At 38.9% G+C, this 23,254-nt stretch overlaps 5 protein-coding genes across 7 annotated transcripts; 2 read left to right on the top strand and 3 right to left on the bottom strand.

The window, feature by feature from the left end:
* Positions 1-33: 33 nt before the first annotated feature.
* LOC120005628 (vesicle-associated membrane protein 711) lies at positions 34-2,288 on the bottom strand. Its single transcript, XM_038855388.1, has 4 exons — positions 1,982-2,288; positions 1,150-1,340; positions 651-814; positions 34-430 (listed from the first exon to the last, which is right to left on the bottom strand). Exons 1-4 carry the CDS (start codon positions 2,196-2,198, stop codon positions 340-342), a joined length of 663 nt encoding a protein of 220 aa, XP_038711316.1. The 5' UTR covers positions 2,199-2,288; the 3' UTR covers positions 34-339.
* Positions 2,289-2,829: 541 nt separating this feature from the next.
* LOC120005822 (E3 ubiquitin-protein ligase KEG-like) lies at positions 2,830-7,613 on the bottom strand. Of its 2 annotated transcripts, none has more exons than XM_038855670.1 (5): positions 7,540-7,613; positions 5,437-5,804; positions 5,266-5,357; positions 4,711-5,184; positions 2,830-4,035 (listed from the first exon to the last, which is right to left on the bottom strand). In XM_038855670.1, exons 2-5 carry the CDS (start codon positions 5,800-5,802, stop codon positions 3,072-3,074), a joined length of 1,896 nt encoding a protein of 631 aa, XP_038711598.1. In that variant the 5' UTR covers positions 5,803-5,804; positions 7,540-7,613; the 3' UTR covers positions 2,830-3,071. The 2 variants fall into 2 exon arrangements, with proteins under 2 accessions (XP_038711598.1, XP_038711597.1); XM_038855669.1 differs by lacking the exon at positions 7,540-7,613 and adding an exon at positions 7,300-7,533.
* A 3,585-nt stretch (positions 7,614-11,198) lies between these two features.
* On the top strand, positions 11,199-14,020 carry LOC120005625 (putative clathrin assembly protein At2g25430). Of its 2 annotated transcripts, none has more exons than XM_038855384.1 (2): positions 11,199-11,634; positions 11,731-14,020. In XM_038855384.1, exon 2 carries the CDS (start codon positions 11,777-11,779, stop codon positions 13,730-13,732), a length of 1,956 nt encoding a protein of 651 aa, XP_038711312.1. In that variant the 5' UTR covers positions 11,199-11,634; positions 11,731-11,776; the 3' UTR covers positions 13,733-14,020. The 2 variants fall into 2 exon arrangements, with proteins under 2 accessions (XP_038711312.1, XP_038711313.1); XM_038855385.1 differs by having other exon boundaries at positions 11,201-11,634; positions 11,722-14,020.
* A 3,601-nt stretch (positions 14,021-17,621) lies between these two features.
* Positions 17,622-19,275, bottom strand: LOC120005084 (glycosyltransferase BC10). The gene has a single exon (XM_038854536.1). The coding sequence runs from the start codon at positions 18,921-18,923 to the stop codon at positions 17,742-17,744; it is 1,182 nt and encodes a 393-aa protein (XP_038710464.1). The 5' UTR covers positions 18,924-19,275; the 3' UTR covers positions 17,622-17,741.
* Positions 19,276-20,721: 1,446 nt separating this feature from the next.
* LOC120006511 lies at positions 20,722-22,968 on the top strand. Its single transcript, XM_038856567.1, has 4 exons — positions 20,722-21,107; positions 21,205-21,319; positions 21,659-21,773; positions 22,011-22,968. Exons 1-4 carry the CDS (start codon positions 21,007-21,009, stop codon positions 22,886-22,888), a joined length of 1,209 nt encoding a protein of 402 aa, XP_038712495.1. The 5' UTR covers positions 20,722-21,006; the 3' UTR covers positions 22,889-22,968.
* Positions 22,969-23,254: the final 286 nt, after the last annotated feature.

Genomic DNA, 23,254 nt, shown 5'->3' with positions numbered 1-23,254 from the left:
CTTTCAAGACAGAAAATCCAGATGGCCAAGATGTCCACTACCAATGTTGCAAAAATGATCCAATAATTTACACTTCAAATATCATAGTCCATCAATAAATATTTACCCCATTGAAAAACAGAGCTTCAAGAGACATGATACCACCCAAAGCATCTCGTACTTGGTCTCCACGAGACACACTCATGCCAAGTACACATACACATAAAATTAAGAGTTTACATTGGACAAACATACAACTAAGGAATTTGAATCAGTGAAATCAGAAAATCTCATCCACCCACCCACAAGAAAACAGAAAAAAAAAACAATGAATCACTCAAAATACTCAATGACTCACCCTCATTTCAGGCAGGTAGGTAATGTCACTCCATGGCATACAAAGGCTAGTACAACATAAACAACCACTAGGAGGAGGATAATCAGCGCAATCCTGCAAGATGATACACATTTTATCAACGGGAAGCTCAGTAAAAGATCTTTAAATTTAACAAAAGCCATACTGTTTACACGGAAGACTAACTGTTTTACAAAAGAGGGCAAAATTAAAATTTTGACAAATAAATTTTCCTACGAGATTTCAAAAAAAATCACATTATTGCAATAAATATATATATATATATATATATGAAGCCCTAGTCCAGGGAACATACGTCAACTTGACATTTCTCCACCATACAGTGCTTCTGAAACGGCGAGCTTGCTTTCTGAAGCGGAGAGTGTTTCCTTGCATATTAGCAGTCTTATCAACCAACAACTCCAAGCGATCACCTCTCTCTAAAACTTTGTCGATATTCTCTATCATGACGTTTCGAACCTAAGAAAAAAATCAGATCTTTTGAGCAGAAACACGAACAAGACCCAACTTAAACTGTCAATCTCTTTTTGGGAGTCTCTATAGGAGGTGAGATGGAATAGAGTAGGAAGAGGAGATTGATAGCATAAACTTATCCGATTGTGGTTGGTGAGTAACAAAATTAACATGAGGCTAGACAAATGGGTTAAAAACTCTCATGTAATACACATTCCCTACCTTTATCACTTGGATAATAAAGTTTGGACTAATCAGGATTAAAATAAAATTAATTTTTCAGAAAGTCATTGTAGAACCAAACATTGCATTGCTATGTACAAATTTAAACAATTTCCCACCTGACTCATTTCACCTTTTAGTCTGTTCATCCTATCTGCATTAGGATCACTTGAGTAGTATTCAATTTGCTGGCTCAACACCCTTGAAAATTCTTCGTTCATTCCATAAGCTTGGGCCGTATGGACCGCACGGCCGTAAGTCCTTGCAAATCGCTGATGAATGTCTTCAAGAAATGCGAAAGGAATCCTCCCTAGAGAAAACATGGTAAGTACTGTATATTATGCCAATCACCAGGATACAATCAACAGTTATTGCAGATAAAAGTTAATCACATAATTTAAAAAGTCCCTTAATCACCCAGAATCCGAAGTCTCGTAACATAAAATGTAGAGTTTAAATTGAATGTAGATAATTGGCATGAAATGCTATAAAATCACTTAAGAAGCTATTCTTACGACTTAAAGTTTATAATTCAGTCTAGAACCCTATAGCATACTGTAAGAAGACTCCAATCCATGTTAGGTAGTGAAACATAACCATGTAACTACAAACAGAAGATGATCATTGATCATGCCTTGATAAAAATCGGGTAGTTCTTCGATGATGTCATAGGATTAACATATTCACGGAAAAAAAAAAAAAAACTTGTAAAGTAATCCAATTTTTGCAGCTCGATTTGTCAATTAATTGCAACAGTATTACTAGTCAAAGTCCTGCGTTTCTAAATAGACTGAAATTAACAGCTCACAAACAACATTCAATAGGCTAACTTTCAACGAAACAGCAAACCACCTTCTTCTCTATCCATCACACATGCAATTCAAATCTTCCGATCTAAAATGAAAGTACCCCGAATCAAATGAATGAACAAATAAAGGAGAGAGAGAATACTTCCAGCAGTATCGTCGGCCATACAGAGAACGGTGAGGCCATCGGTGCGCTTGACATGAAAGATGTAGCAATCTTGCGAGTAAGAGACGTTTGTGTCGTTGTTCCCCGGTATCTTCTCCAGTATCTGCCGAGCAATAGTCCCGGCGTTTGTTGACGTTGCGCCGAACTCCGCCAACACCACCGATCCCCGGGCCACCAGGGCAAACAGTATCGCCATTTTCGCTGATCAATCGATAAGAGAAGCTTCTATCAGTAGCTGAAACATTTGACTCCTGATACTCTCTCCAAAATGACGTCGTTTTCCTTCTTTTCTTTTCTTTTCTTTTCATTTTTTTTTTTTATCTTCATGTCTGCGTTGTGCTTAGCTGGATGAATAAAATTATAAAACAAAGCTTTCTTAGAAAGCAGATGGGGGCCATGTTTTGGGATCAGGGGAGGACCCAAAAAAAAGCCCAAAACCTAGCTGAATTCATTATTAGGGGTGGGAGAAAAAAATTTGATTCCGGATGGATTTTCAGATTGTACAACACTATGTGTATACGAAATATTTACTTGTCTTAAATCTAACCTGAATTGAATTTCGAATATACTTAATTGACCAAATCTGGATTGATAAATTCAGACAAGTAAATCGTATAATAATCTAATTCACGTTAAGATCTAGACAAGGTTTATATGTTTGAACCTAAATTTGTTTTAAACCAGATAAAAATTTTATGTTTGAATCCAAATTTTAAACATATAATTTATTTTTCAAATTTGATTTAATCCAGACCGGATAAATTTCGTCATCCAAATTGGACACCCCTACTTATTACTGTTTTCTTTCCCCGACAAAGGCACCTCCATAAGCCAAAACAGAAACAAATTCTATATTAGCTATTGAATCAGCGAATACATTTAATACATATACACTTACGCCCGTATACTTTATTTACAATATGTTTTGTGCTGTAAAGTAGATTGGGATTGAGCAGTACTACTCTTCGTTGCCACAGCTGAAAGGGCAAAATCCCCCTAAGCCAGCAAGCCAGCAAATTTAAGCAAACTTAACAAGCTCCAGGCAGATAAACAAGGGGATGCATGAACACTACCGAGCAGTAGCAGCACTACCACCTTCTCCAAAGAGCATATTTGCTACAGGTGGAGGAAGCCATGCAGGGTTACCGGCAATCTGGCCCTCTGTATTATGGTCATCAACGAGAATTGCACTGGAATGCTGTTTCTTTACCTTTGACCTCCCTATTTTGTGTCGGACAAAGATACCAAGTTTCATGGCAGTAAACAAACCCAATGCAATCAGAATTGGTCTCACAGCCCAGTGGAAATCCTCAAGATGTTGATACTTCTTCACCATCCCAGGGCATGAGCCGAAACTAACCATTTCCACTTCAGCCGGATCAGCCAAGAAGTCACTGCTTTCATCCCTAAAAGTCAACCTCCCCGGAAACCTGACCACAAGGCACCCATTTGGTAAGATCAAACCTATCCTTCCTGTAGCCCAAGCCCCTCCCCTTTTACGAGGCCATTCAAATCGAGGGCTAAGAACATTAGCTTTCAGCCTCACAAATTGACCCACGGAGTAAGATTCCGCCATCTGAAGCTTGGAGGAATTTCCCTTCCAGAGAGTTTCCAACCCTATGAATCCAACAGCTACGCTCCCATCTCGATGAATGGAGTGGAGGATACCTGTTGGAGAGTGTCTCTTGACTTCCTCCTTTGAGCATACCCAGTCCCCAGCTGCCAAGCCAAAAGTGACCCTCTCCAGTGTTGAAACATGAACTCTCAGCGGATCATGGATGCCGTGGACCCTCACCAAAACAAAATTATCTTGATCAGCATCGCGTTCTAAACCAACTACAGTACCCTCCGGGACATCCATGTTTTCAGGTTTGCTTGAGTTAGGAGGCTTTCGGGAACGCACCAAGTCACCCACTTGCAGAGTATCCTTTGAAAGAAACCACTCTGTATAACCAATGCTACTCGCTTTCTCTGGGACTCCTCTACTCCCAAGATTTGTCCAGTCTCCATCAGTGTAAACTGCATTATGCAGGCTGAAAGCAATGAATGAAGAAACTTTTTTATTTTGGTGTTTAATAGTTAGCAAGTACAAAAATTATTTCATAAGAAGCATAGTTAAAAAGAAATCGTTTCTTGCTGTATCTAACGTGAAATTTGTTACAGTCATCTTTCCACAAACTACCACTAGTGTCTAAATCACACATCTAATCCATCCACTAAGCTTATCCTTTTCATTCATAAGAAGCATAGTTAAAAAGAAATCGTTTCTTGCTGTATCTAACGTGAAAATTGTTACAGTCATCTTTCCACAGACTACCACTAGTGTCTAAATCACACATCTAATCCATCCACTAAGCTTATCCTTTTCATTCACAAGACCAAGGATCAGATTCAGATGTTGAGAATTCAAATAAAGGAATGCAGGAACAACAAGACATGAGGGACACCAAGACAGCAATATTTTCTGTGTGTAGAAATGTGCCATGCCCACACATACACGCAGACAAAGATACACAAACTTTCAAATATGTATTAAGAGATGAATTCACAATTACATCATTTCATTTCACAACCTGATTGCCCATAAAGCTTTTGCAACCACAGCTAATGCCATGGCATAACAACAGCATAATTCACAACAAGGAAAAGTTGGAGCAAGTATATTCTATTTAATAGCACAACTACAATTAAATCTGTAAGAAACCCACCTTGTAAAGACAAGTAATACGTCTCTCATCATAGGGCGACTCCTGAGGTCATACTCAAAGCAACCAAGAAGAATATTTTCAAGCATAGGAGGAAGACCACTTGGAATAGGGGGTTTTTCTTGCTTTCTCACAACCATGTCATAAATGTCATCAAGTGACCTACCACGCCAAGGCTGACTTCCAGTCAACATTTCCAAAACACTGCAACCAAACCCCCATGAGTCGGTCTCGAAGGATATTGGACCTCTTACTTCTGGCTGAAATTGTTCTGGTGCCATGTAGTTTGGAGTTCCAAGCCTGCAAGACATATCTGAGCTAGCGAATGGAATTCCAAGCAGTAGATAAGGTATTCCAACGTCTCCAAGAATTGCTTGATCATGTTCAGTGACAAGAAAGTTTGAAGGTTTGAGGTTAAGTACTAGGATCTCCTTGGAGTGCAGCTCCAAAATTCCACGTGTTAACCGAGCTCCATACCTGCAATGTTAGCAGATGCAGATCATTAAGTGCTCTTCTCCACTTAAAACAATAAGAAGAAAGGAATACAATATGTGTCACCTCAAAACATCAGACAATAACAGATTTCCCTCTCTATGGCAAGCAATTTTGTCACCTACAGAGCCTTCATAGAACTTCATTACCACGCATATCTGGAAGTACATACAGGGATAATTTCCCAATTGGCTAATCACCTTGAAAAGAATCAAGATGAATGAAGGCGATACTCACCTTTCCATTTATAATTGAAATTCCATGCAGCAAACAAACATCTTCTACACCTTGACACTTGAAAAATATATCATCAAATTTATCCACCACAGTCCTCATGTGATCCTCTTTAATACGGCGAAACATCTTGACAGCCACTTCATGGTGTTCATCATAATCTTCAGATGACTGATGATGAGTAGCTAGCCAAGTATCACCAAAAGGGCCCCTTCCGATTCTGTGTCTTAATTTCAATTTTGCAGGGTCAATCCATGAAGTCATCTGGTTTGATGTCGCAACCACAGTTCTAAGGTGATCAGGGTCACCTTCAAAAAGCTCATACTCAAAAGCAGCAGTGGGTTGGGCAGAGATAACTTTACCAGCCATTCCTTTTTGTGAATCAAGAATAAGTTATATAGTAAACATTTGGACAAAGCAACTATCAGGAGTAACAAGCAAAATTCGTACAAATTCAAAACATCTTAGAGATACATGCTTAGTTCGAATTGCAGATGATTTATTTTACAACAAAGCATGTTTGCAATCTCCTCCTAGACAAAAATTTTCACAGATAACATCGAATTGCTACGGCACCTCATTCTTCTAGAATTTCTGGGTACCAAGTACCAACCCAAAATTAATCAAGGACCCAAGCAGTATGCAAACCTATAAGGGGGAAAAAAAAAGGAAAAGAAAAGAAAAGAAAAAGAAGGAAGAATAAGAAGATAAAGGCCTTGCTCGGTTCATATCATAGTGATATTTCCCTAATCTATGCAATCAATTAAAAGTATCTGATTTTCTAGAAAGCAACCAGGCCTTTGCATAACAACATTCTAAGGTCAGAGCCCCAACAAGTTTTCATATCTTTTGCACTTAACTATAGTTCTTGCATACATATGTAACAGGCCCTTTCCTAACAAACAATATACAAATAAAATGCCCGGTATACTGCTAAACACACTGAATGGCATTGCACTTTAAGCAAATCTCAAAAATAAGTAATTCTTAAAAGTAAAAATAAAGAAGAAAACTGTTCTTTCGGGGTGAAAGTGTTATAAAGGCCCAGCAGTAAATGTGTATGAGAGTGAGTTCTGGGAACAATTAGTTGAGAATTGAGATGATTAGCACACAATACACAACAGAAGCCAGCACACAAAAACTTTAAAAGTGCAACCACTTCTAGGTAACTCGAATTTCAGAAGGCAAGATAACCCATACAGGAGCATTGTGTGTGCACTCAATGGAGGAAGAACTAAAGCCAAGGATTGGAAACAGTTAATGTTATTAAACAAGTGTATGAGAAAGACTGAATCATATATTACAAGTTAATAAAGCAAAATTAAGTATAATCCTACCACCAATTTGTAATATCATACTCTTACAAATTTCCAAGAAAATACAGGAACAGAAAAATTTGCAATACATCTTGCAAAAGTTTCAGAACCAGGAAATCCAATATCTAGCTTCATCTAAAACAAAGCAAAAAAAAAAAAAAAAAAACACCTTGCAGTTACAAATTAAATTATCAGCTGACACACCCAATTGATAAAAACCATTTCCAGAAGAACGGTTTGGCTGCTGAGAAAATGAAAGAAAAGGTTTCAAAATTCTGCATATCTTGCTTCTTTTTTCCTTTCCACTTCCCAGAATCAATAAACAAAAGGTTATGTGGGGCCAGCTTTTCATTTTACTCTCAGGAATCAAAACAAACACGATAAAGACGTAAGCTTGGGTATCCAATTCTCACCTTATATAAATTTTAATCTATTCCCCTCAACTGTGGAAATTCCTCCAAATCCAACTTTTTAATATTCATCTGAGCTATCTATGTATACAATTTTAGGAACAATTATGAAATAAACAATAAAATGAAGAAATACTTACCGAAACTGAGACTGAGAATCGATACTGAAACAACAAACGGCAACCTCTTTCGAATCGAATTGAAGAAATATAAGGAAAATCTTATAGGGATTTCGACGAATTGAAAAATGAAAAACAAGGAAGCTAAGAAGCGGTGATACTGTGATTCCCAGAGCTCATCAGGCCATGCCTATGGGAATTCAGGATTCAAACAAACTGATCACAGAACCCTAAACTAAACAAATAAAGTAGCGAACGTACCTCTTAAGACAGTTGCAGAAGAAAGTACCAAATCAAGTATCGAAGATAGAAACTCCGAAGAGAGTCAAATGGTGGGGCCTTTTTGGTATTTGTTGATCTGAATCACGTTCGATCCAATTATTTAGGGCATCTAAACGACACCGTATTGTTGTGAAAGTGAAAAATAGAAAAGCATGGTAACACCGCTAATTTGGTAAAACTGCCTTAATTATGATCGATTAATTATTTAATAATCCTGCGGTGATATGGTGCATCAGAATCAATAAAATGTGTCAATTTATCTACATTTAACTGTACTTTTAAAATTTGAAATACAAACGACTCATCATCATCATATGACAGGACTTGACTTAAATCTAGTTTTCTTGTTACTAACTTCAAACAAATATTAAATTAAATTAAAAACTTAAGTGGGATGAATAGGTTAATTGTGGTTTCGATTGTCAGCAACTGCATTGATAATAGTGGGAGGATTTAAATATGCGTTGCAGGCCGAATTTAATAATATTAAAGGAATATAATTTGTATACGTGTATGGTTCTGAAGTAAGGTGATCCAGACATCATATAAAATATAAAAACAATTCACAAACCAACTAACAACTAATACTACATTTAATTATGCCACCTTTACTAGTTTACTGGACTAAGAAGACTTGCAAAGAAGAGTTCCAGCCCAATATCTGACCCAGCCCAGTGTCTGGTGCGTCTCTTGTTAGAAGCCCAACATCTGGTCAAAGATTGAGTTTGACAGCCCACTCAATATGTGGGCTTTCCATAGAGCCCGTAGACGTAGTAGTCGAAACAGACTCAGAAACCGTGTGTAGTGTGAAAAACCGATCCATCAAGATAAAACATTCTCGGGAAATTTTATCTACACACCATTAAAACATTATTTTTATATCATTTTTTGAATATCATAAATTTATATCAAAAAATTATAAATCTACATATAAAATTATAATGAAAATATCAAATTACCTTTCTTTTATATAATATTAAAAATATTATTGTTAATTACACACAATTAGCATTAAAAAGTTATAAGTCTCATATTTCTCTCTTCCAGAAACCTGCCTTCGACTCGTTCTGACAATCTCCAACTACGGAGATGGGATGGGTACCGACCTTGAGCGTTTGAGCGATTCTGATGGAGGCCGTGGACTGCGCTTCGACCTTGAGGTCACACTTTCTACTTTCTAGCGAATTGAAGAAGAATCGTACTGCGATTTAATCTATAGCAAAGTCTAATGCCTGCCACCTGATGTCACACCACGAGATCTCTGTCAGTTATCAAGTAAATATAAATATATAATTGAATTAATAATAAAATAATGACAAAATGAGATACACAGACGTTTATTTTAAATTATGACTCCGCCATTGATAGAAGCCATTCTCAAAGGAGGAGAATGGGTTTCCGATCAACGGCTCAGACGAGAACATGGCCAGAATATTAATTACTAATATTTTGTCACCTTCTCAAGCGTTTCATCACTTTCATGTGAAAAATTGTCTCTATCTCTAAAAGTGATTGATTCTGAATCGATTTTGATCCGTTTCTTCAATGCATGTCTCGAACACTTAAAATGTGCACAAATGAAATACTTAGGTAATTTCAATCATAAACTCACTCAAAATGAGAATAAAATGCATGTAAAGGGTACATATATAAATTCTAGGCACAAAAACTCCTAAATCGGATCTGCCGTTGTTGGCCATGTCGTCATCTATTGGGGATCATTCTCGAGTTGAAGTTTGTCGAAAACGTGAAACTTCGGCTCATAATTATCCCAAAGTCGATATTTGAGACCAGGTCATCCAAAAATGACTTGTTTGGGATCAAACTTAGGTCGTCAATTTTCGACAAGTATCTTGGTCGGAAAATGGGTGGAATGGAAGTGCCTTACCACGAGAAGTCCAAAGGTGGGATCGGTTTCCTCCAACAGTGGTCAAGTTGTCCAGATTGAACAAATTTCCTCACTGTAGTCATAGACTTTCAAATGTGATTTCGGTGGTTATGATGGACGAAACTCATCCGGGGTGGTCGGGTTTAGTTTGTAGTGGCTTGAGCTTCAATTTAACGGTAGTGGTTACAAGATTAGTGCTCGAATGGCGGAGACACCATGATCGGTTGTGGGTATACTAGTGAGGAAGAAGAAATAGATGGTGAGGGCGCGGGGTGTAGATAGTACAGGTATGAAACACAAAGTCAACACAAAATTGAGGTATGGTTAGTAAAGTTTAGGGTGTGAGTGCGTGACTAAGGCTCCTCAAATTGACACGGATGTGGATTTGGGCTAAAGCTTCCTGTGTATGAGAAAGTCATTCCTTATGAGACAATATAATTAAATCAACCTACAGATGATTCTAATTAACCTAAACCAAAATCAACCTATATAAAACAAGTTAATTAGAGAATCACGAGTAGTTTAGATGACACTCATATGTATGGTACCTCATAAATGTCTCTAATTCGAACATCTCTCATCATCTTCCCCTATTATAAAAAAAAAGCCTAAAATCAAGCTAATTACACAAAATCAGCAATCATGTACAAATATAACAATATAAAGGCTCCGTTTGGTAGAGCAATTGTGTTGATTTTCAACGCTAGCTATTAAGCTGTGAAAAAAAAACTGAGCTTAAAGCTGTTAAATAAACTGTGAGGTGTTTAGTAGAGTTGTTAACTGCTGCTAGCGATTAATTTGTATAAAATATATTTTGTTTGTATTTTTAAAATTTAATTATTTTAGTTCAATATTAATATTAATTTTTATAATTATAAATGAATAAATATAATTTACGAAATATATTAATTTTTAAGTATAATTTATTAAGTAAAAATATTAATTACCTTAGTTTAATATTTAAATAAGTTTGTAATTTAATGTATACTTCATATATAAATATTTATAATGTTTGTATTAATAAAAATATTAATTAATAAAAGAACGAAAAAGGAGTTATGTTGAAATTGTTACATGAATATAAAATATTATATAAGTGGGAACCACATTTTTCTTTAAAAATAAAATAAAATTTTGTTATACAGTGAATCATTACATGGGACCCATGTAATTTTCTTTAAAAAAATAAAAAAAGATGCAAACCGCTTCACTTTTCCTACACCGCTTCTAAAAAAGCATCAATCTGAAACTTTTATTTTAAAGTGATTAATCTAACGGTTGTTGAGCGGTACCCCCAGATTAATTCACGCGTTTAACACAACGATTCCGTAAAACTGTACCGCTAGCGGTCCCGTCTCGGGAACCGCTGTGCTAAATAGGTTCAATGTATAAACCATTTACAGATCTCTCAATGTTAAAAGGATAATGTTTGATACCCCATTTAACCCATTTTAATTTGGAGTGATGGATGTGAAGTGGGTCATATATGTGTATTTTTAATCAATGGTTATTTTACTGTCACAAAGATTTAAGAGACTTTTGAGATAATATTTTAAAGGTCTCTAGAGCATTGTACAATATTAAAAGTGGAAAAAAAAAATCAGAAGATAACTTCGAGGAATGAAGAAGAATTTAGTATCAGTCAATCACGCTCATGCAAAAGAAAAAATTGTCCCCATCAACGTAAACCGCACTCATCGAAGCATGTCGAAAACAAAGAGGAAAAACAATTATTATTAAAATCCAGCATTTACGCAAACGTAATTCCAATTATCTCCTCGTCCTTTTCTCTTCTTCACAGTTCACACATGCCGTTGCCTGTTTCCAGACAAGCACATACCTACCGACGTTTCCGCCTGGCGCCAGTAAAGTTTTCTGATCTCTGATCCTTTAGCAAGAACTCAACGGTTCTGATCCGTCCACGTATCCGGAACAGAACCTTCCGTTTATATCCATCACTTTTTGCGCTTCTTTGTCTTGGCCTCTCCCCACTTTCTTTCTTTGTCAATACCGTACTTACCGTTCCGCAGAAACGAGTACGACGCCGTATTCTTCTCTCTTCTTCGCGAGTCAACCGATCCAACGCCGTATTCGTCTCTCCGCTTGGCGAGTCAACAGATCCGACACCATTTTCCCCGATCGGACCGTCTTCTCCGCAGATCTAGAGCACCTGAAATTTTGGAACGGTAATTATATCAGTTTTTTCAGTTAATATTCATTAGTGAATTAAGTGGACTGTATTGATTGTTGTATTCACGGTCTGAACCATTCAGTGTTAACAGATCTTGATCAGTCGAGCTTTGGGTTTGATTTTGATCAACGGTCGAAATGTCGTCGAGCACGATCCGGAAAGCGATTGGGGCTGTTAAGGATCAGACCAGCATTGGCATAGCCAAAGTGGCGAGCAACATGGCACCGGACCTGGAAGTGGCCATCGTGAAGGCGACGAGTCACGACGACGACCCCGCGGATGAGAAATACGTTAGAGAGATCCTGAACCTCACCTCCTACTCGCGCGGATACGTCCACGCTTGCGTGTCTGCAGTCTCCAAACGTCTCGGGAAGACGCGCGACTGGATCGTGGCTCTCAAGGCGCTTGTGCTCGTTCACAGGCTCTTGAACGATGGAGATCCTTTGCTTCAAGAGGAGATTATGTATGCCACGAGGCGTGGAACCAGGCTCCTGAACATGTCCGATTTCAGAGATGAGGCTCATTCGAGTTCTTGGGACCACTCTGCATTTGTGAGGACTTATGCGATGTATTTGGACCAGAGGCTTGAGATGATACTATTTGAGCAAAAAAGAGGCGGCGGTGGGAGTAGTAATGGAGCAATTGTGGTGTATGAAGGAGGAAGAGATCATTTCAGATCTCCACCGCCGAGGTCCCATGAATACGATTATGGTGATTCTAGGGGCGAAAGTGGACGCGGAGGTTATGGAATGACTGGAAGAAGTAGGTCCTATGGGGACATGAGTGAGGCCGTTGGTCGGGAAGGTAGAGAGGAGAAGAGGGAAGTTACTCCGTTGAGGGAAATGCAGCCGGAGAGGATTTTTGGCAAGATGGGACATCTGCAGCGGCTATTGGACCGGTTCTTGTCGTGCCGGCCAACAGGGTTGGCCAAGAACAATCGGATGATATTGATTGCTCTTTACCCGATTGTGAAGGAGAGCTTCAAGTTGTATGCGGATATTTGTGAGGTCCTGGCAGTGTTGCTTGACAGGTTTTTTGATATGGAGTATCCTGACTGTGTCAAGGCCTTTGATGCATATGCGAGTGCAGCCAAGCAGATTGATGAGTTGATTGGGTTTTATAATTGGTGCAAGGATACTGGAGTAGCAAGATCCTCTGAGTACCCCGATGTTCAGGGGATTACGAGCAAGTTGTTAGAGACTTTGGAGGAGTTTGTGAGGGATAGATCAAAGCAGCCGAAGAGTCCAGAGAGAAAGGAGGAGGCTCCTGTGGCACAGGAAGAGCCTGTGCCTGATATGAATGAGATAAAGGCATTGCCTCCTCCAGAGAATTACACTCCTCCACCCCCACCTGAGCCTGCGCCGCCAAAGCCACAACCACCCCAAGTGGCGGAGGACTTGGTAAATTTGAGAGATGAGGGTGTTACTGCTGATGATCAAGGGAATAGGTTTGCTCTGGCTTTATTTGCAGGGCCTCCGGCTAATAATGGAAATGGATCATGGGAGGCATTCCAATCGGATGGGCAGCCTCAGGTTACCTCAGCTTGGCAGACACCAGCTGCAGAACCTGGCAAGGCAGATTGGGAATTGGCGTTGGTTGAGACAGCAAGCAATTTGGCTAAGCAAAAGGCCTCATTGGGTGGTGGGTTTGATCCACTGCTGTTAAATGGCATGTATGATCAAGGAATGGTGAGGCAGCATGTGAGTACTTCACAATTGAGTGGAGGTAGTGCAAGTAGTGTTGCATTGCCAGCATCCGGGAAGAGCGCTACACCTGTTTTGGCTTTGCCTGCTCCAGATGGAACTGTGCAGGCCGTTAATCAGGACCCTTTTGCTGCATCTTTGACAGTTCCACCGCCTTCATATGTCCAAATGGCTGATATGGAAAAGAAACAGCATTTGCTTGTGCAGGAGCAGCAAGTATGGCAACAATATCAGACCAACGGGATGCAAGGCCAAGCTACTTTGGCCAAAGTAACTGGTGCGGGGTACTATACAACAGGTCCTATGCCAGCAGGGATGCCGTATGGGATGCCACCAGTTAATGGGATGGGGGCACCCCCTGCCGGGTATTACTACACTCCTCATCTATAGTTGATTTCTGTGTATGTTTTTTCACTCCTTTTATTTTTGTCACTTTAAATAATATGAACTTGATCGTTCAATTTGTGCACAAAAATGTTGGGAGAGTGGAAGACTAAGTTAAAAGTATTACTGATTGTGGGGAATTTTGATGCTGGGAGATCTGTATTTTATCGTGATGTCTCTTTGTGCCTTGTAATATTAGAAATTTCTTGACACGTGCTATGCCAATGTTTTTCATAATGTATTGTGTGATGAACTTCCTTCAGTTTATTGGAAAACAATGTAGGCAGATGGAAAGACTGGGTTCAAATTAGTAGGGGAGCTTAATTTGCGCTTTGTAATGATGGTAGTTGTTGATGCCTCTTATTCATTATTGATCCCTTGTTTTGGAAATACAACTAGTTGTCTAGTTCATTCTAGATTTTAGCTTTAACCTTTTGGAATCATCGGAAAGACCCTACTTTTGCCATTGTGGTTTGTTAGGAAGCCAATTCCGATATTGGCTATCTGATTGTTTTTGTAAAATGTAAATGATCAGTTAAAACTCCAGCTTTTCATTTCTGTTACTCTTCCTTTTTTGGCTGATTTTTTCGTTGTGATTTGGAGTATAATGTTAGGAATCCCTTTGCTTTATTGGGAGTGTTTTGTTGCGGAGCTCAACTATTATTGGATAGTAAATAGGCTTGGAAGACCTATGGACTGATCTTGTTCTTTACCCTATCGGCGATTTGTGTTCCTGGTTCTAATTTTGCTAGAAACTTTTATTAAGGTGCGTAATCGTGTATGGAATTTGTCTTCCTGTTTCTAGTTATGGAATTTTCTGACCACCAAAATTTCTTTGAATACAATGTAAGAGTGTATGATGACTAAATTTCCTGTAGAATAAATTGACCTATGGTTTTCCATTGAGAAACCAGGACAAGAATAAACAAAGGGCTGTGACAGTTAAAAGTCATTTGTTAGTAGTATACCTTTCTTGAGATCAAATGTAGTGTCCTTTTATACTTTAGTTACGTAGTAGACAATAGAACAAATTGCAAGTGGCCATCTTGTCTGACTTGAAATTCAAAAAGAAAATTGAAACATAGTTTTCCTTTGAATCGATGTCACAGCCTCACAAGTGCTGTTGGAGTCCTAGTGGGACGAGTTGGTAACTAGAAATTATATGTAATCCAGACAAACGTGGAGTTTTAAAGCAGATTGAGGATTGATGGGAATAGTATATATGAGCATGGCATGACAACGTGTTTGATGAATACGTTTGGCATTAGATTCCATGTCTTTTTTCCAGTCCTTGCTTGTGTTTTCCTTCATCTTAAATGAGTTGGTTGCAAGGTAGTTAAATTGTAAAATCGAATCGGAATCAGAGAAGTGGTGTAAAATAAGAATCGTAAAATCGTAAGATTTTACATACCATGTAAAATTAAGAATAATTCTCGATAATGTTCCAAAAATGACATAAAATTTATTGGATATATTTCTAAATAATATTTTTGTTTTATTTTGGTCTGACAGGGTCCCTTACACCCAAATACCTATCTAAAACTATATTAAAATTAAAAAAAAGGAAAAAAGAAATACAAACAATTACAGCATATTTTAACAATTTTACTCACGATTTTATGGGATTTTGTGCGATTTTACAACCCTTACGATTCCACTGCTATTTAACTAGGTTTCTATAGGTATGATCGTAAGATCGTAAAATAAAATCGCGATGTTAACTACCTTGGTTGGTTGACTGGATAGAAGAGGATGAAATTCATAAGAATTGTTTCATTAGGGCATAAAGATATTGCTGGGAATGATAAAGAGTACCCAGATAAACACTAGCACAGATGATTAGGGGATCGACGCATCCAGCTACTAGCTATAATTATGATGGAACCCCAGTGAAAATAAACTAACTTTATTGTCATTGTCTATGTTGCAAACAACTCTTGCCTTTTCAATTGTTGTACCGATGGCTTTCTTTCCTGAAAGTGTTAACATCTGTCGGCGGCAACGGATCGTTTTCCGCTGTCGTTTCAGGGAGTTAAAAGTGAAAATACAAGGGCTGTTCAATTTAGAGACAGCCTTTGCTTGGGTGTCTCGGGCTTGGAACGAATGCCTTTCTAGCCCCCCGCGCACCAGGGGAGCCGCCTATGTTTGTCCGATTTTCTGCAGGACAAATCCTGAAATAACATAGACAATAATATAAACGTTCAGTACGCTAATCTTGCCGTAAGTACTGGTTCCATAAATCCGATTGAGTAGGTGAATTACCCACAACCAAGTAATTGGCATTTTGGTAGGTATCCATGAGATCATGACCCATATCTTCTTTGCATGATTGTCCGCAAAAACAAAGTTCTATTTTGCCGTGTTGGGCTTTCCTTTATATTCCAGTTTTAGCTTTACAGTGGCATTAGGTGCTCTTTACAGGTTGGACCTTCCTCTTTTTTGTTATTCTTTTTGTGACCAGTTGAACCTTGCGGATGGTCTATTTCTGACCTCACCCTGATTCACATCATGAAATAAAATATCTAGTTGGTTGTTTTTTTATTGTCAAGTTTCTCTGAATCCTTAATTACTTCCTTCCATGAAAATTCTGTTCATGCATCACACTCTCGTGGTGGACTTTCCCTGTCCAGTGCGTTGGAACTTGGATGTTATTGCGATGCTATCAGGGCATGAATGGTGACCAAACTTTTGTACTCTACTATATTAGAAGGCAAAGTTAAGCCAAACGATCAAATCAGGACTCAACTCACCTATAGTACGTTATTTAAGATTTAATAAATTCATAGGTCAACTGCCATTTTGGTGGGAGGCAGGTCATCTGTTCCACCCATTTTCTTGCAGTTGTCACTTGGTTGAAGTCTCACGGGGTGTTATGGAACAAAGTTATGTTAATAGACTAATCGCAAGTATTTGGCAACCTTTTTAAATAGTGGACCGAAGCTTTTTTTTTCCCCTCTTGCAAGTACAATATTTGTTTGTGGGCCCTACCCGACCTTTACTTTTCCATGGATCATCTAGAAGTCCAATGAGCTTACCACATTTAGTGGTGTTTTTTTGGTTCAGGTTTTAGAATTTTGGTAAGCATAAAATCCATTATACCCTCTTTCTTCAAGATAAAATATTCAATCGTCCTCGTATGTTACTTTATACAATGATATGTTATACTAAGTTCAATAAAACACTGTTAATTCATGAATTGTGACGTCAAATCATGAGCAAATAGAAAATGAAAATCATTACTTTATAACATATTTCATTTGTCTTGAATAGTTGATTATAAATTAGTTCAAATCATGAGCAAATAGAAAATGAAAATCATTACTTTATAACATATTTCATTTGTCTTGAACAGTTGATTATAAATTAGTTAGTATTTAACTAAATAAATTTTAGGCTATTTCATGTTTATTGATGATTAACATAAACTACTTGGTTAGAATGAACTCTACCCATTCAAGGTTTTGTACTGGGATTGAGAATGAAAGCCTTCTTCCTCGTATTTTACCATAATGACCCCAAGAAATATTAATTGCTAGTCAGGCCACCCATGAAGCTAAAACTCAACTTTTAGGCGCCCATTTGGGTCAATAGGCCCCCACTCCTATGGAACCTAATAAAGCCCATAGGGGCCCAACATATAATATTCTACATGTCACTATCTTTATTCACCCCATCCCCACTTTATCCAGTTATGGAAGTCCATGAATGTCAATTCAACATGACAAGAGCCGTGATGTATTGGATAGACATTGCAGTTCAATCTTACACGTGTCACTTGCTCATGCAATGAATTTCGAATGTCTAAATCTCGTGTCGTCAGTTCGCTCCTAGTTGGCACTTTTATCCTCAAAACGCACCGTTTGATCCAGAATATCAAATAAAATAAAAAGTCGGAAGAGTCCTGGGCGAATCTTTCATTAAGATAACATAAGGCAAAAGCACGGGTTCTTTCCCAAGCCTTTGGTTCTTTTACAACTATGTACGTTAAACACCGCGAAATTTACAGCATTGCCACTCAAGAAAAATAATCCTTAAATATGACGTTTGCTATATTTAACAGGGGCAGAACGGAGTTCGGGGAGAACTTTCTCGCAAACAGGAAAGGATGGCTCCGTCGCGTCACGGACGAATCAGAGCCGTTCGTTCCATCATCACCGTACCTCGGCCTCTCCTTCCTGAACGACATGATCAAACCAGGCTCAACCTCTGATGCATTATACATCCGAGGGTGCCCGTCTCGTCTCCCTCGCCAGTCCACGTGCGTGAGGGTAGCCGGCACGATCCCCCGTGGATCGCGCATGTGAATGAGTGTCGGAAAGTAATTTTCTTCCGGATAACAACAGTGAATATCCAGACAAGGTTGATTAAACTTGCGCCAAATCCTCTTATCGCCAAGGACAATCCTCGCGTGCTTACGAGTCAGGACCCAGAACTGAGACCCGATTCGGAATTCCTCCAACGTCACTTCCGGAAGCATCGTGTCATCTCCACGCGCCGCCCATCTACCGTACGCGTTCGTCTCGTTCTTCAAAATCTCGATAAAGCTCTTCTTTGACTTCATTAACGTTCTGTAAGTGAAGTTGAATGAATGAATCGGAATGCACGACGGGGACAGGAGCGCAAACATAGCATTCGAGGGGTCGTCAAGAAGCGCGTGTGCGAGTAATCGACGCGCAGCGGAGGCGAGAGTGGGAGTGAAGCGTTTAGAGGGTTTGGAAGGAACGAGTCGGTGAGCGAACACGCCGGTGAACGGAGGGGTATAGTTTTTACTTGGGTCTGCGTGGACGTAGACGTTAAAGAGGGTTTTGGGGGTTTGGTTGAAGTAGAGTTCCCAAAGTGGAGCAAAAGGTAGAGGAGTCGTAGTTAAGAACATAAATGCTAACTTTCTGGGTCGTCTCGAAGTCGGGTTAAGCCGGGATGCAAGTTGAAGGATTGTCTCATCGTCTTCTTTTGATGGCGGCGGTGGTGGTGAACCAAGGGGTGTAATTTTGATTTTGGCTATAATTTTTTGATTTTTGGGATTTGCTTGAATTTTGGGTACTTGAATATAATGGGTGTCCCTCGAAGTGGAGTTGGTGGCTGTGCCGCGGCCGGTGGTAGTAGCGATGGAGGTAGGGGTGGTGACGGTGAAGACAATGGCTAAAGGCAAGCAGAGGAGTAAAGCACAAAAAAGAGAGAGTGGAGTTGGAGACAGCATTGCTTTTGGGCTGTTCACTACTATTGCGACTTGCTTTCTTCCAAGTGTAGAGCGAGTGATTGATTTGATCTTTGAGAGAGAGTCACTGGCTTTGGTGTTTCTATTCCAATACTGTGCTAGATTAACGGCGGAGATATGCCCACTAAAATCTGAATTGATAGTGATTAAATGCACTAATGACTATTTATATAAATGCTCAGTTCATCACAGACGTTGATCAATTCGTATGGTCCGTTATTTTGGACTATCACGGTTTAAGAGTTGAGACAGGAGGATTATTGTGTAGGTTTGATGGGCAGTTTTTTCCCCGCAACTTTGCGCTTTTTCTCCATTAAACTAATAATTTTTGTAAAGGAGCCTGGTTTGTTATCATATCAAAAGTACACGTGGCAGGCAAGCAAGATAATGAGACCCACAGTTATTATGTGGCATGGTACGAGTTGTGTGTGGGCTCACGTGTACGCTCAAGGTTATACTAGATTTTGTGATTAGTGTTAAGGTGACGTCAAAGTGTCATATTTGCCACACGTCGGATGAACATCGCAAAATGAAATGGTATATAAGTAAAAATTTTACACATTAAAAGTTTACTCATAAAAGACCTCTATTTAATGTGGAGTGTTGGATATGAAGTGGGCTCTATGTGTGTGTTTTTAATCAATGACTATTTTAATATCACATAGATTTAAGAGACTTTTGGGAGCTAAATTTTGGAGGTCTCTAGCATTATCCGTAATCTAAAGTGGACAATACTGATATCATGTGAACCTCCTCCCAAGAGGGAAAATTGTGCTTGTGCATGTTAGTGGGCATTGTTTTCGTGAAGTAAAAATTTAATTTGTGACCAAAAGAGTGGGCTTATGGGCTGGGTTAGTTGTCAAGGCCAACACGATTTTGGGGCCAATTAATCTCAAAGGAAGAGTGGTGCCCAATTTCACCGAATCCATCCTTCATTGGACTCTATTTTACTTATTTATTTATTTTTCTAATTTGGGCTCTATTATAAGTCCATAAGCATCCTTCAAGCTCAAGCAATATTTAGCCCCATTTAGCTCAGACTGGGGATAAAAGAATAAGATACGCTCCACTGCTCCAGTCCAGCCTCCATGCCTTGCCGTTTTGTTTTTGATGGGCTTAGTTAGAGATTTGATGGTAAGAACTTGTCTCTTGTTTGGGCTGGGCCTGCTAAACTTAATATTGACTTATTGGGTTTAATTGAGACATGCTACTTGAGGCCCATTTATGTTGGACAGGATGGGCTGCGATACCCAAACCCAAACTGCAACTTTACGTTGGTTGATGGTTTAGCCATAGAAGACAGTTGGTGGGTGAGCAGCCTTAAGAGCTAAAACATTCATACTTTTAGCTCCCTTTTATTCCAATTCTGTCGTTGGAGACTGTCTTTGCAATTATACTTGCTAGAAAATAAGCACCTAAAGAAGACGAAATCTTAGCGAAGATTGACAGAAGAGAAGATTATACGAAGACAATATATAAGAGGGTTTCAGGAGGGATTGTAAATGGGGCCATCCACCATGTTCACAGTTTCGGAGTTTCCTTTATACAGAGTTAGTGGAGGTTGGGGTTTGCTTGGACGCTAGTGACTGTGACATATATAAATTATATAATTAGTAGTGTTTTTTGCTATCCGCCCCCTACTTCTTCATCGGATGTATTGAACGGTCAGGAGCCGTTGGACATTTAAGACTTTTAGAAAGAGAGTTTTCGAAGAGAAAAAAAGAGAGAGAGACCAAACAATAAAGTGGAGGAGGACACAGACTCATGGGGTTACGGGAAACAGGCATGTGGATGAGTGGGGAACACATCAAAACTAATCAATGAAATGAAACCTTCTTTTTGAAATAATTGAGTCTGTGACAGCAACCTTTTTTATTTGGAGTTTGTGACAGAAACTAAAGAGTGAAAGAAGAAAAGGGTAAAGCAGAAAAGCCTTTGAAGAAGTGAGGTACTCTCCCTTCCGCTCCATCGCTTGCCCTCTTAGTTTGGGCACGAGCAATAGGGAAGAACACAAGGCCGGAGCAAAATTAGTTCTCTCTCTCTTTCAAGGGGGTTTTCAGTGAAGATGCCTAGACCTGGGCCAAGACCCTATGAATGTGTTAGAAGAGCTTGGCACAGTGATAGGCACAAAATCATCAGAGGTTCTCTTACTCAAGAAATTTTCAGGTGCACCCACTTCCCTTTCTCATTTTGTTTGTGTGTTTGGCAGTTGTTTGTTAAATGGGTTTATTGAAATCTTGAATTTTGCTCTCTCTTTGATTAGAGTGGTAAGTGAGACTCATAGCGCTGCAACCAAGAAAAACAAGGAATGGCAAGAGAAGCTTCCAATCGTTGTGTTGAAGGTTGAAGAAATTATGTACTCAAAAGCCAATTCCGAGGTACAAATTTACTCTCTTTCGCTGGTGTATCTTTAATTGCTCATCCTCCGTAACTGTTGCTGCAATTGTGGACCAATGGAGTGTAAACCCTTGATCTTTGCCTGATATTCAATAGTCCTTTTTGTTTTATAGTGTATAAAGATTGATACAAAATTTGCATTTATCAACTATTTCTTCTGGAGCTAAGTTCAGAATGTGTTATTTGAGAGATGTTTAAGTAATGATGAATACGTGACCTTTTTAAACAATTTCCATCAAGAAAACTAGAGTTTTAGTTTATTGATTGATTTGGTACTTTGTTCTGCCATGATCATGTTTTGCATTTTGATATATGCACAGGCTGAGTACATGGACCTTAACACACTTTGGGACCGAGCAAATGATGCCATAAATACTATAATTCGGCTTGATGAGAGCTCTGAAACTGGACAATTTCTTCAACCTTGCATTGAAGGTACCCAACTATCAATCCAGTTTGACTAGTTTTTTGCTTTGAATAGTTCCCTTTGGAATCAATAAAGCATACCAACATCTGGGATTTTCTTGCTTGGTCTTACCTGAACTTTGATGTCTTGATATCAATTTTAGAGAGTGTAGCGTGCAGTGGAGATTTTATGTTTGTGGTTCTCCTGTTTGTTTTACTTCACAAAGAATGTTGTTCTGAAATGTGATCACAATGTGCTCAATTCAGCTGCTCTAAGTTTGGGCTGCATAGCGAGAAGAACCTCAAGGAGCCAGCGAAATAACAATTTGAGATGTTACCTTGGTGTCAATGCTCAAGATCCACCATGTTTTTCTCCCACTATGCTAGCAAAGTCCACACAAGGAAATCATACAGCCAATTCACAGTGCATGCCTAACTCTACATATTTCCCAAAACAGATGGTATTTAATTCAGTTAGTCCAGGCTCTAATTCACAAAACCTTGTTGGCCAGAGAAATACTTCTACTGTTAGCAAACTTCCTTTTGTAGCTAATCTTGTTTCTCCGGCTAGCAATAACCAATGCCTACCAATGGAAACTTATCCTAGCTCCAACTTGTATTCAGTTTACCCCTTGTATTATGGAAATCAATTTCAGTTGGAAGAAAGCCAGCCTGGTTCTGAAATTCTTGCTAAACCAATTTCTAGTTCTATTGAGCCTACCAAGAACCAATTTTCCTGCAATGTGGATTCTTCAATCAACATCACTCAAACAGACATTAGGTGCATTCCTGAAAAACCTCCCGAGATCGGATGTGATTTGTCATTGAGGTTGGGCCCCTTCTCAATTCCCCCCTCTGGTGCTGCAAGCAAGCTGTCACATGAGGTTGCGTATGTTGGTCATGTTTATTCTCAAGAGAGGAGCGATTACAATGATCCGACTCCTCAAATGCGTAAGGGGTTTTCTTTCTGCACAGAAGGCAGTTCGGATGTCCCAAAAGACTTAGTTTCTGCCAATTGGAGTTTTGAGGGTGAATTTGTAGATCAAGAAGCGGCAATAAGAAAGGGGAAGGCGGTTTTCCATCAACCTGAGGAAGATCAGCAATTTTGTTGGCAACCAAAGCGTCCATTTCCTCGTTCAAGTTAAAAAAAAAATGTGGAAATCAGGTTCGTAGATTACTTTTTTGAATCTAATGTTGCGTTAAGTTATCAACATGATCTTCTGAGGATTTTTCTCTGAAGTTCTTTTGCAGTCTAGCTACGCTTAATGGGGTTTATTGTATAACCGAGTCCCTTTTTTGTAGTATTGAGCTCCTTTTTTTATTTGTAAATATTGTTCAACTTTTAAATGATGAGCTGCTAACTAGCAAACTAACAGAGGGCTTTCTGATGTGCCTTGTACAAAGGAATATTGCATAAATAACATGTTTCCATGAAAACTACCGATTGTTGTGACATTTACTTGCGTGTTTTCATTGTTTTATTTACTTCATGGTATTCTAGAGAACAGTGA

This window comes from Tripterygium wilfordii, chromosome 9 (assembly GCF_013401445.1).
Source record: "Tripterygium wilfordii isolate XIE 37 chromosome 9, ASM1340144v1, whole genome shotgun sequence".
Classification (NCBI taxonomy): Eukaryota; Viridiplantae; Streptophyta; class Magnoliopsida; order Celastrales; family Celastraceae; genus Tripterygium; species Tripterygium wilfordii.
This window is presented reverse-complemented; position numbering and strand designations above follow the sequence as displayed.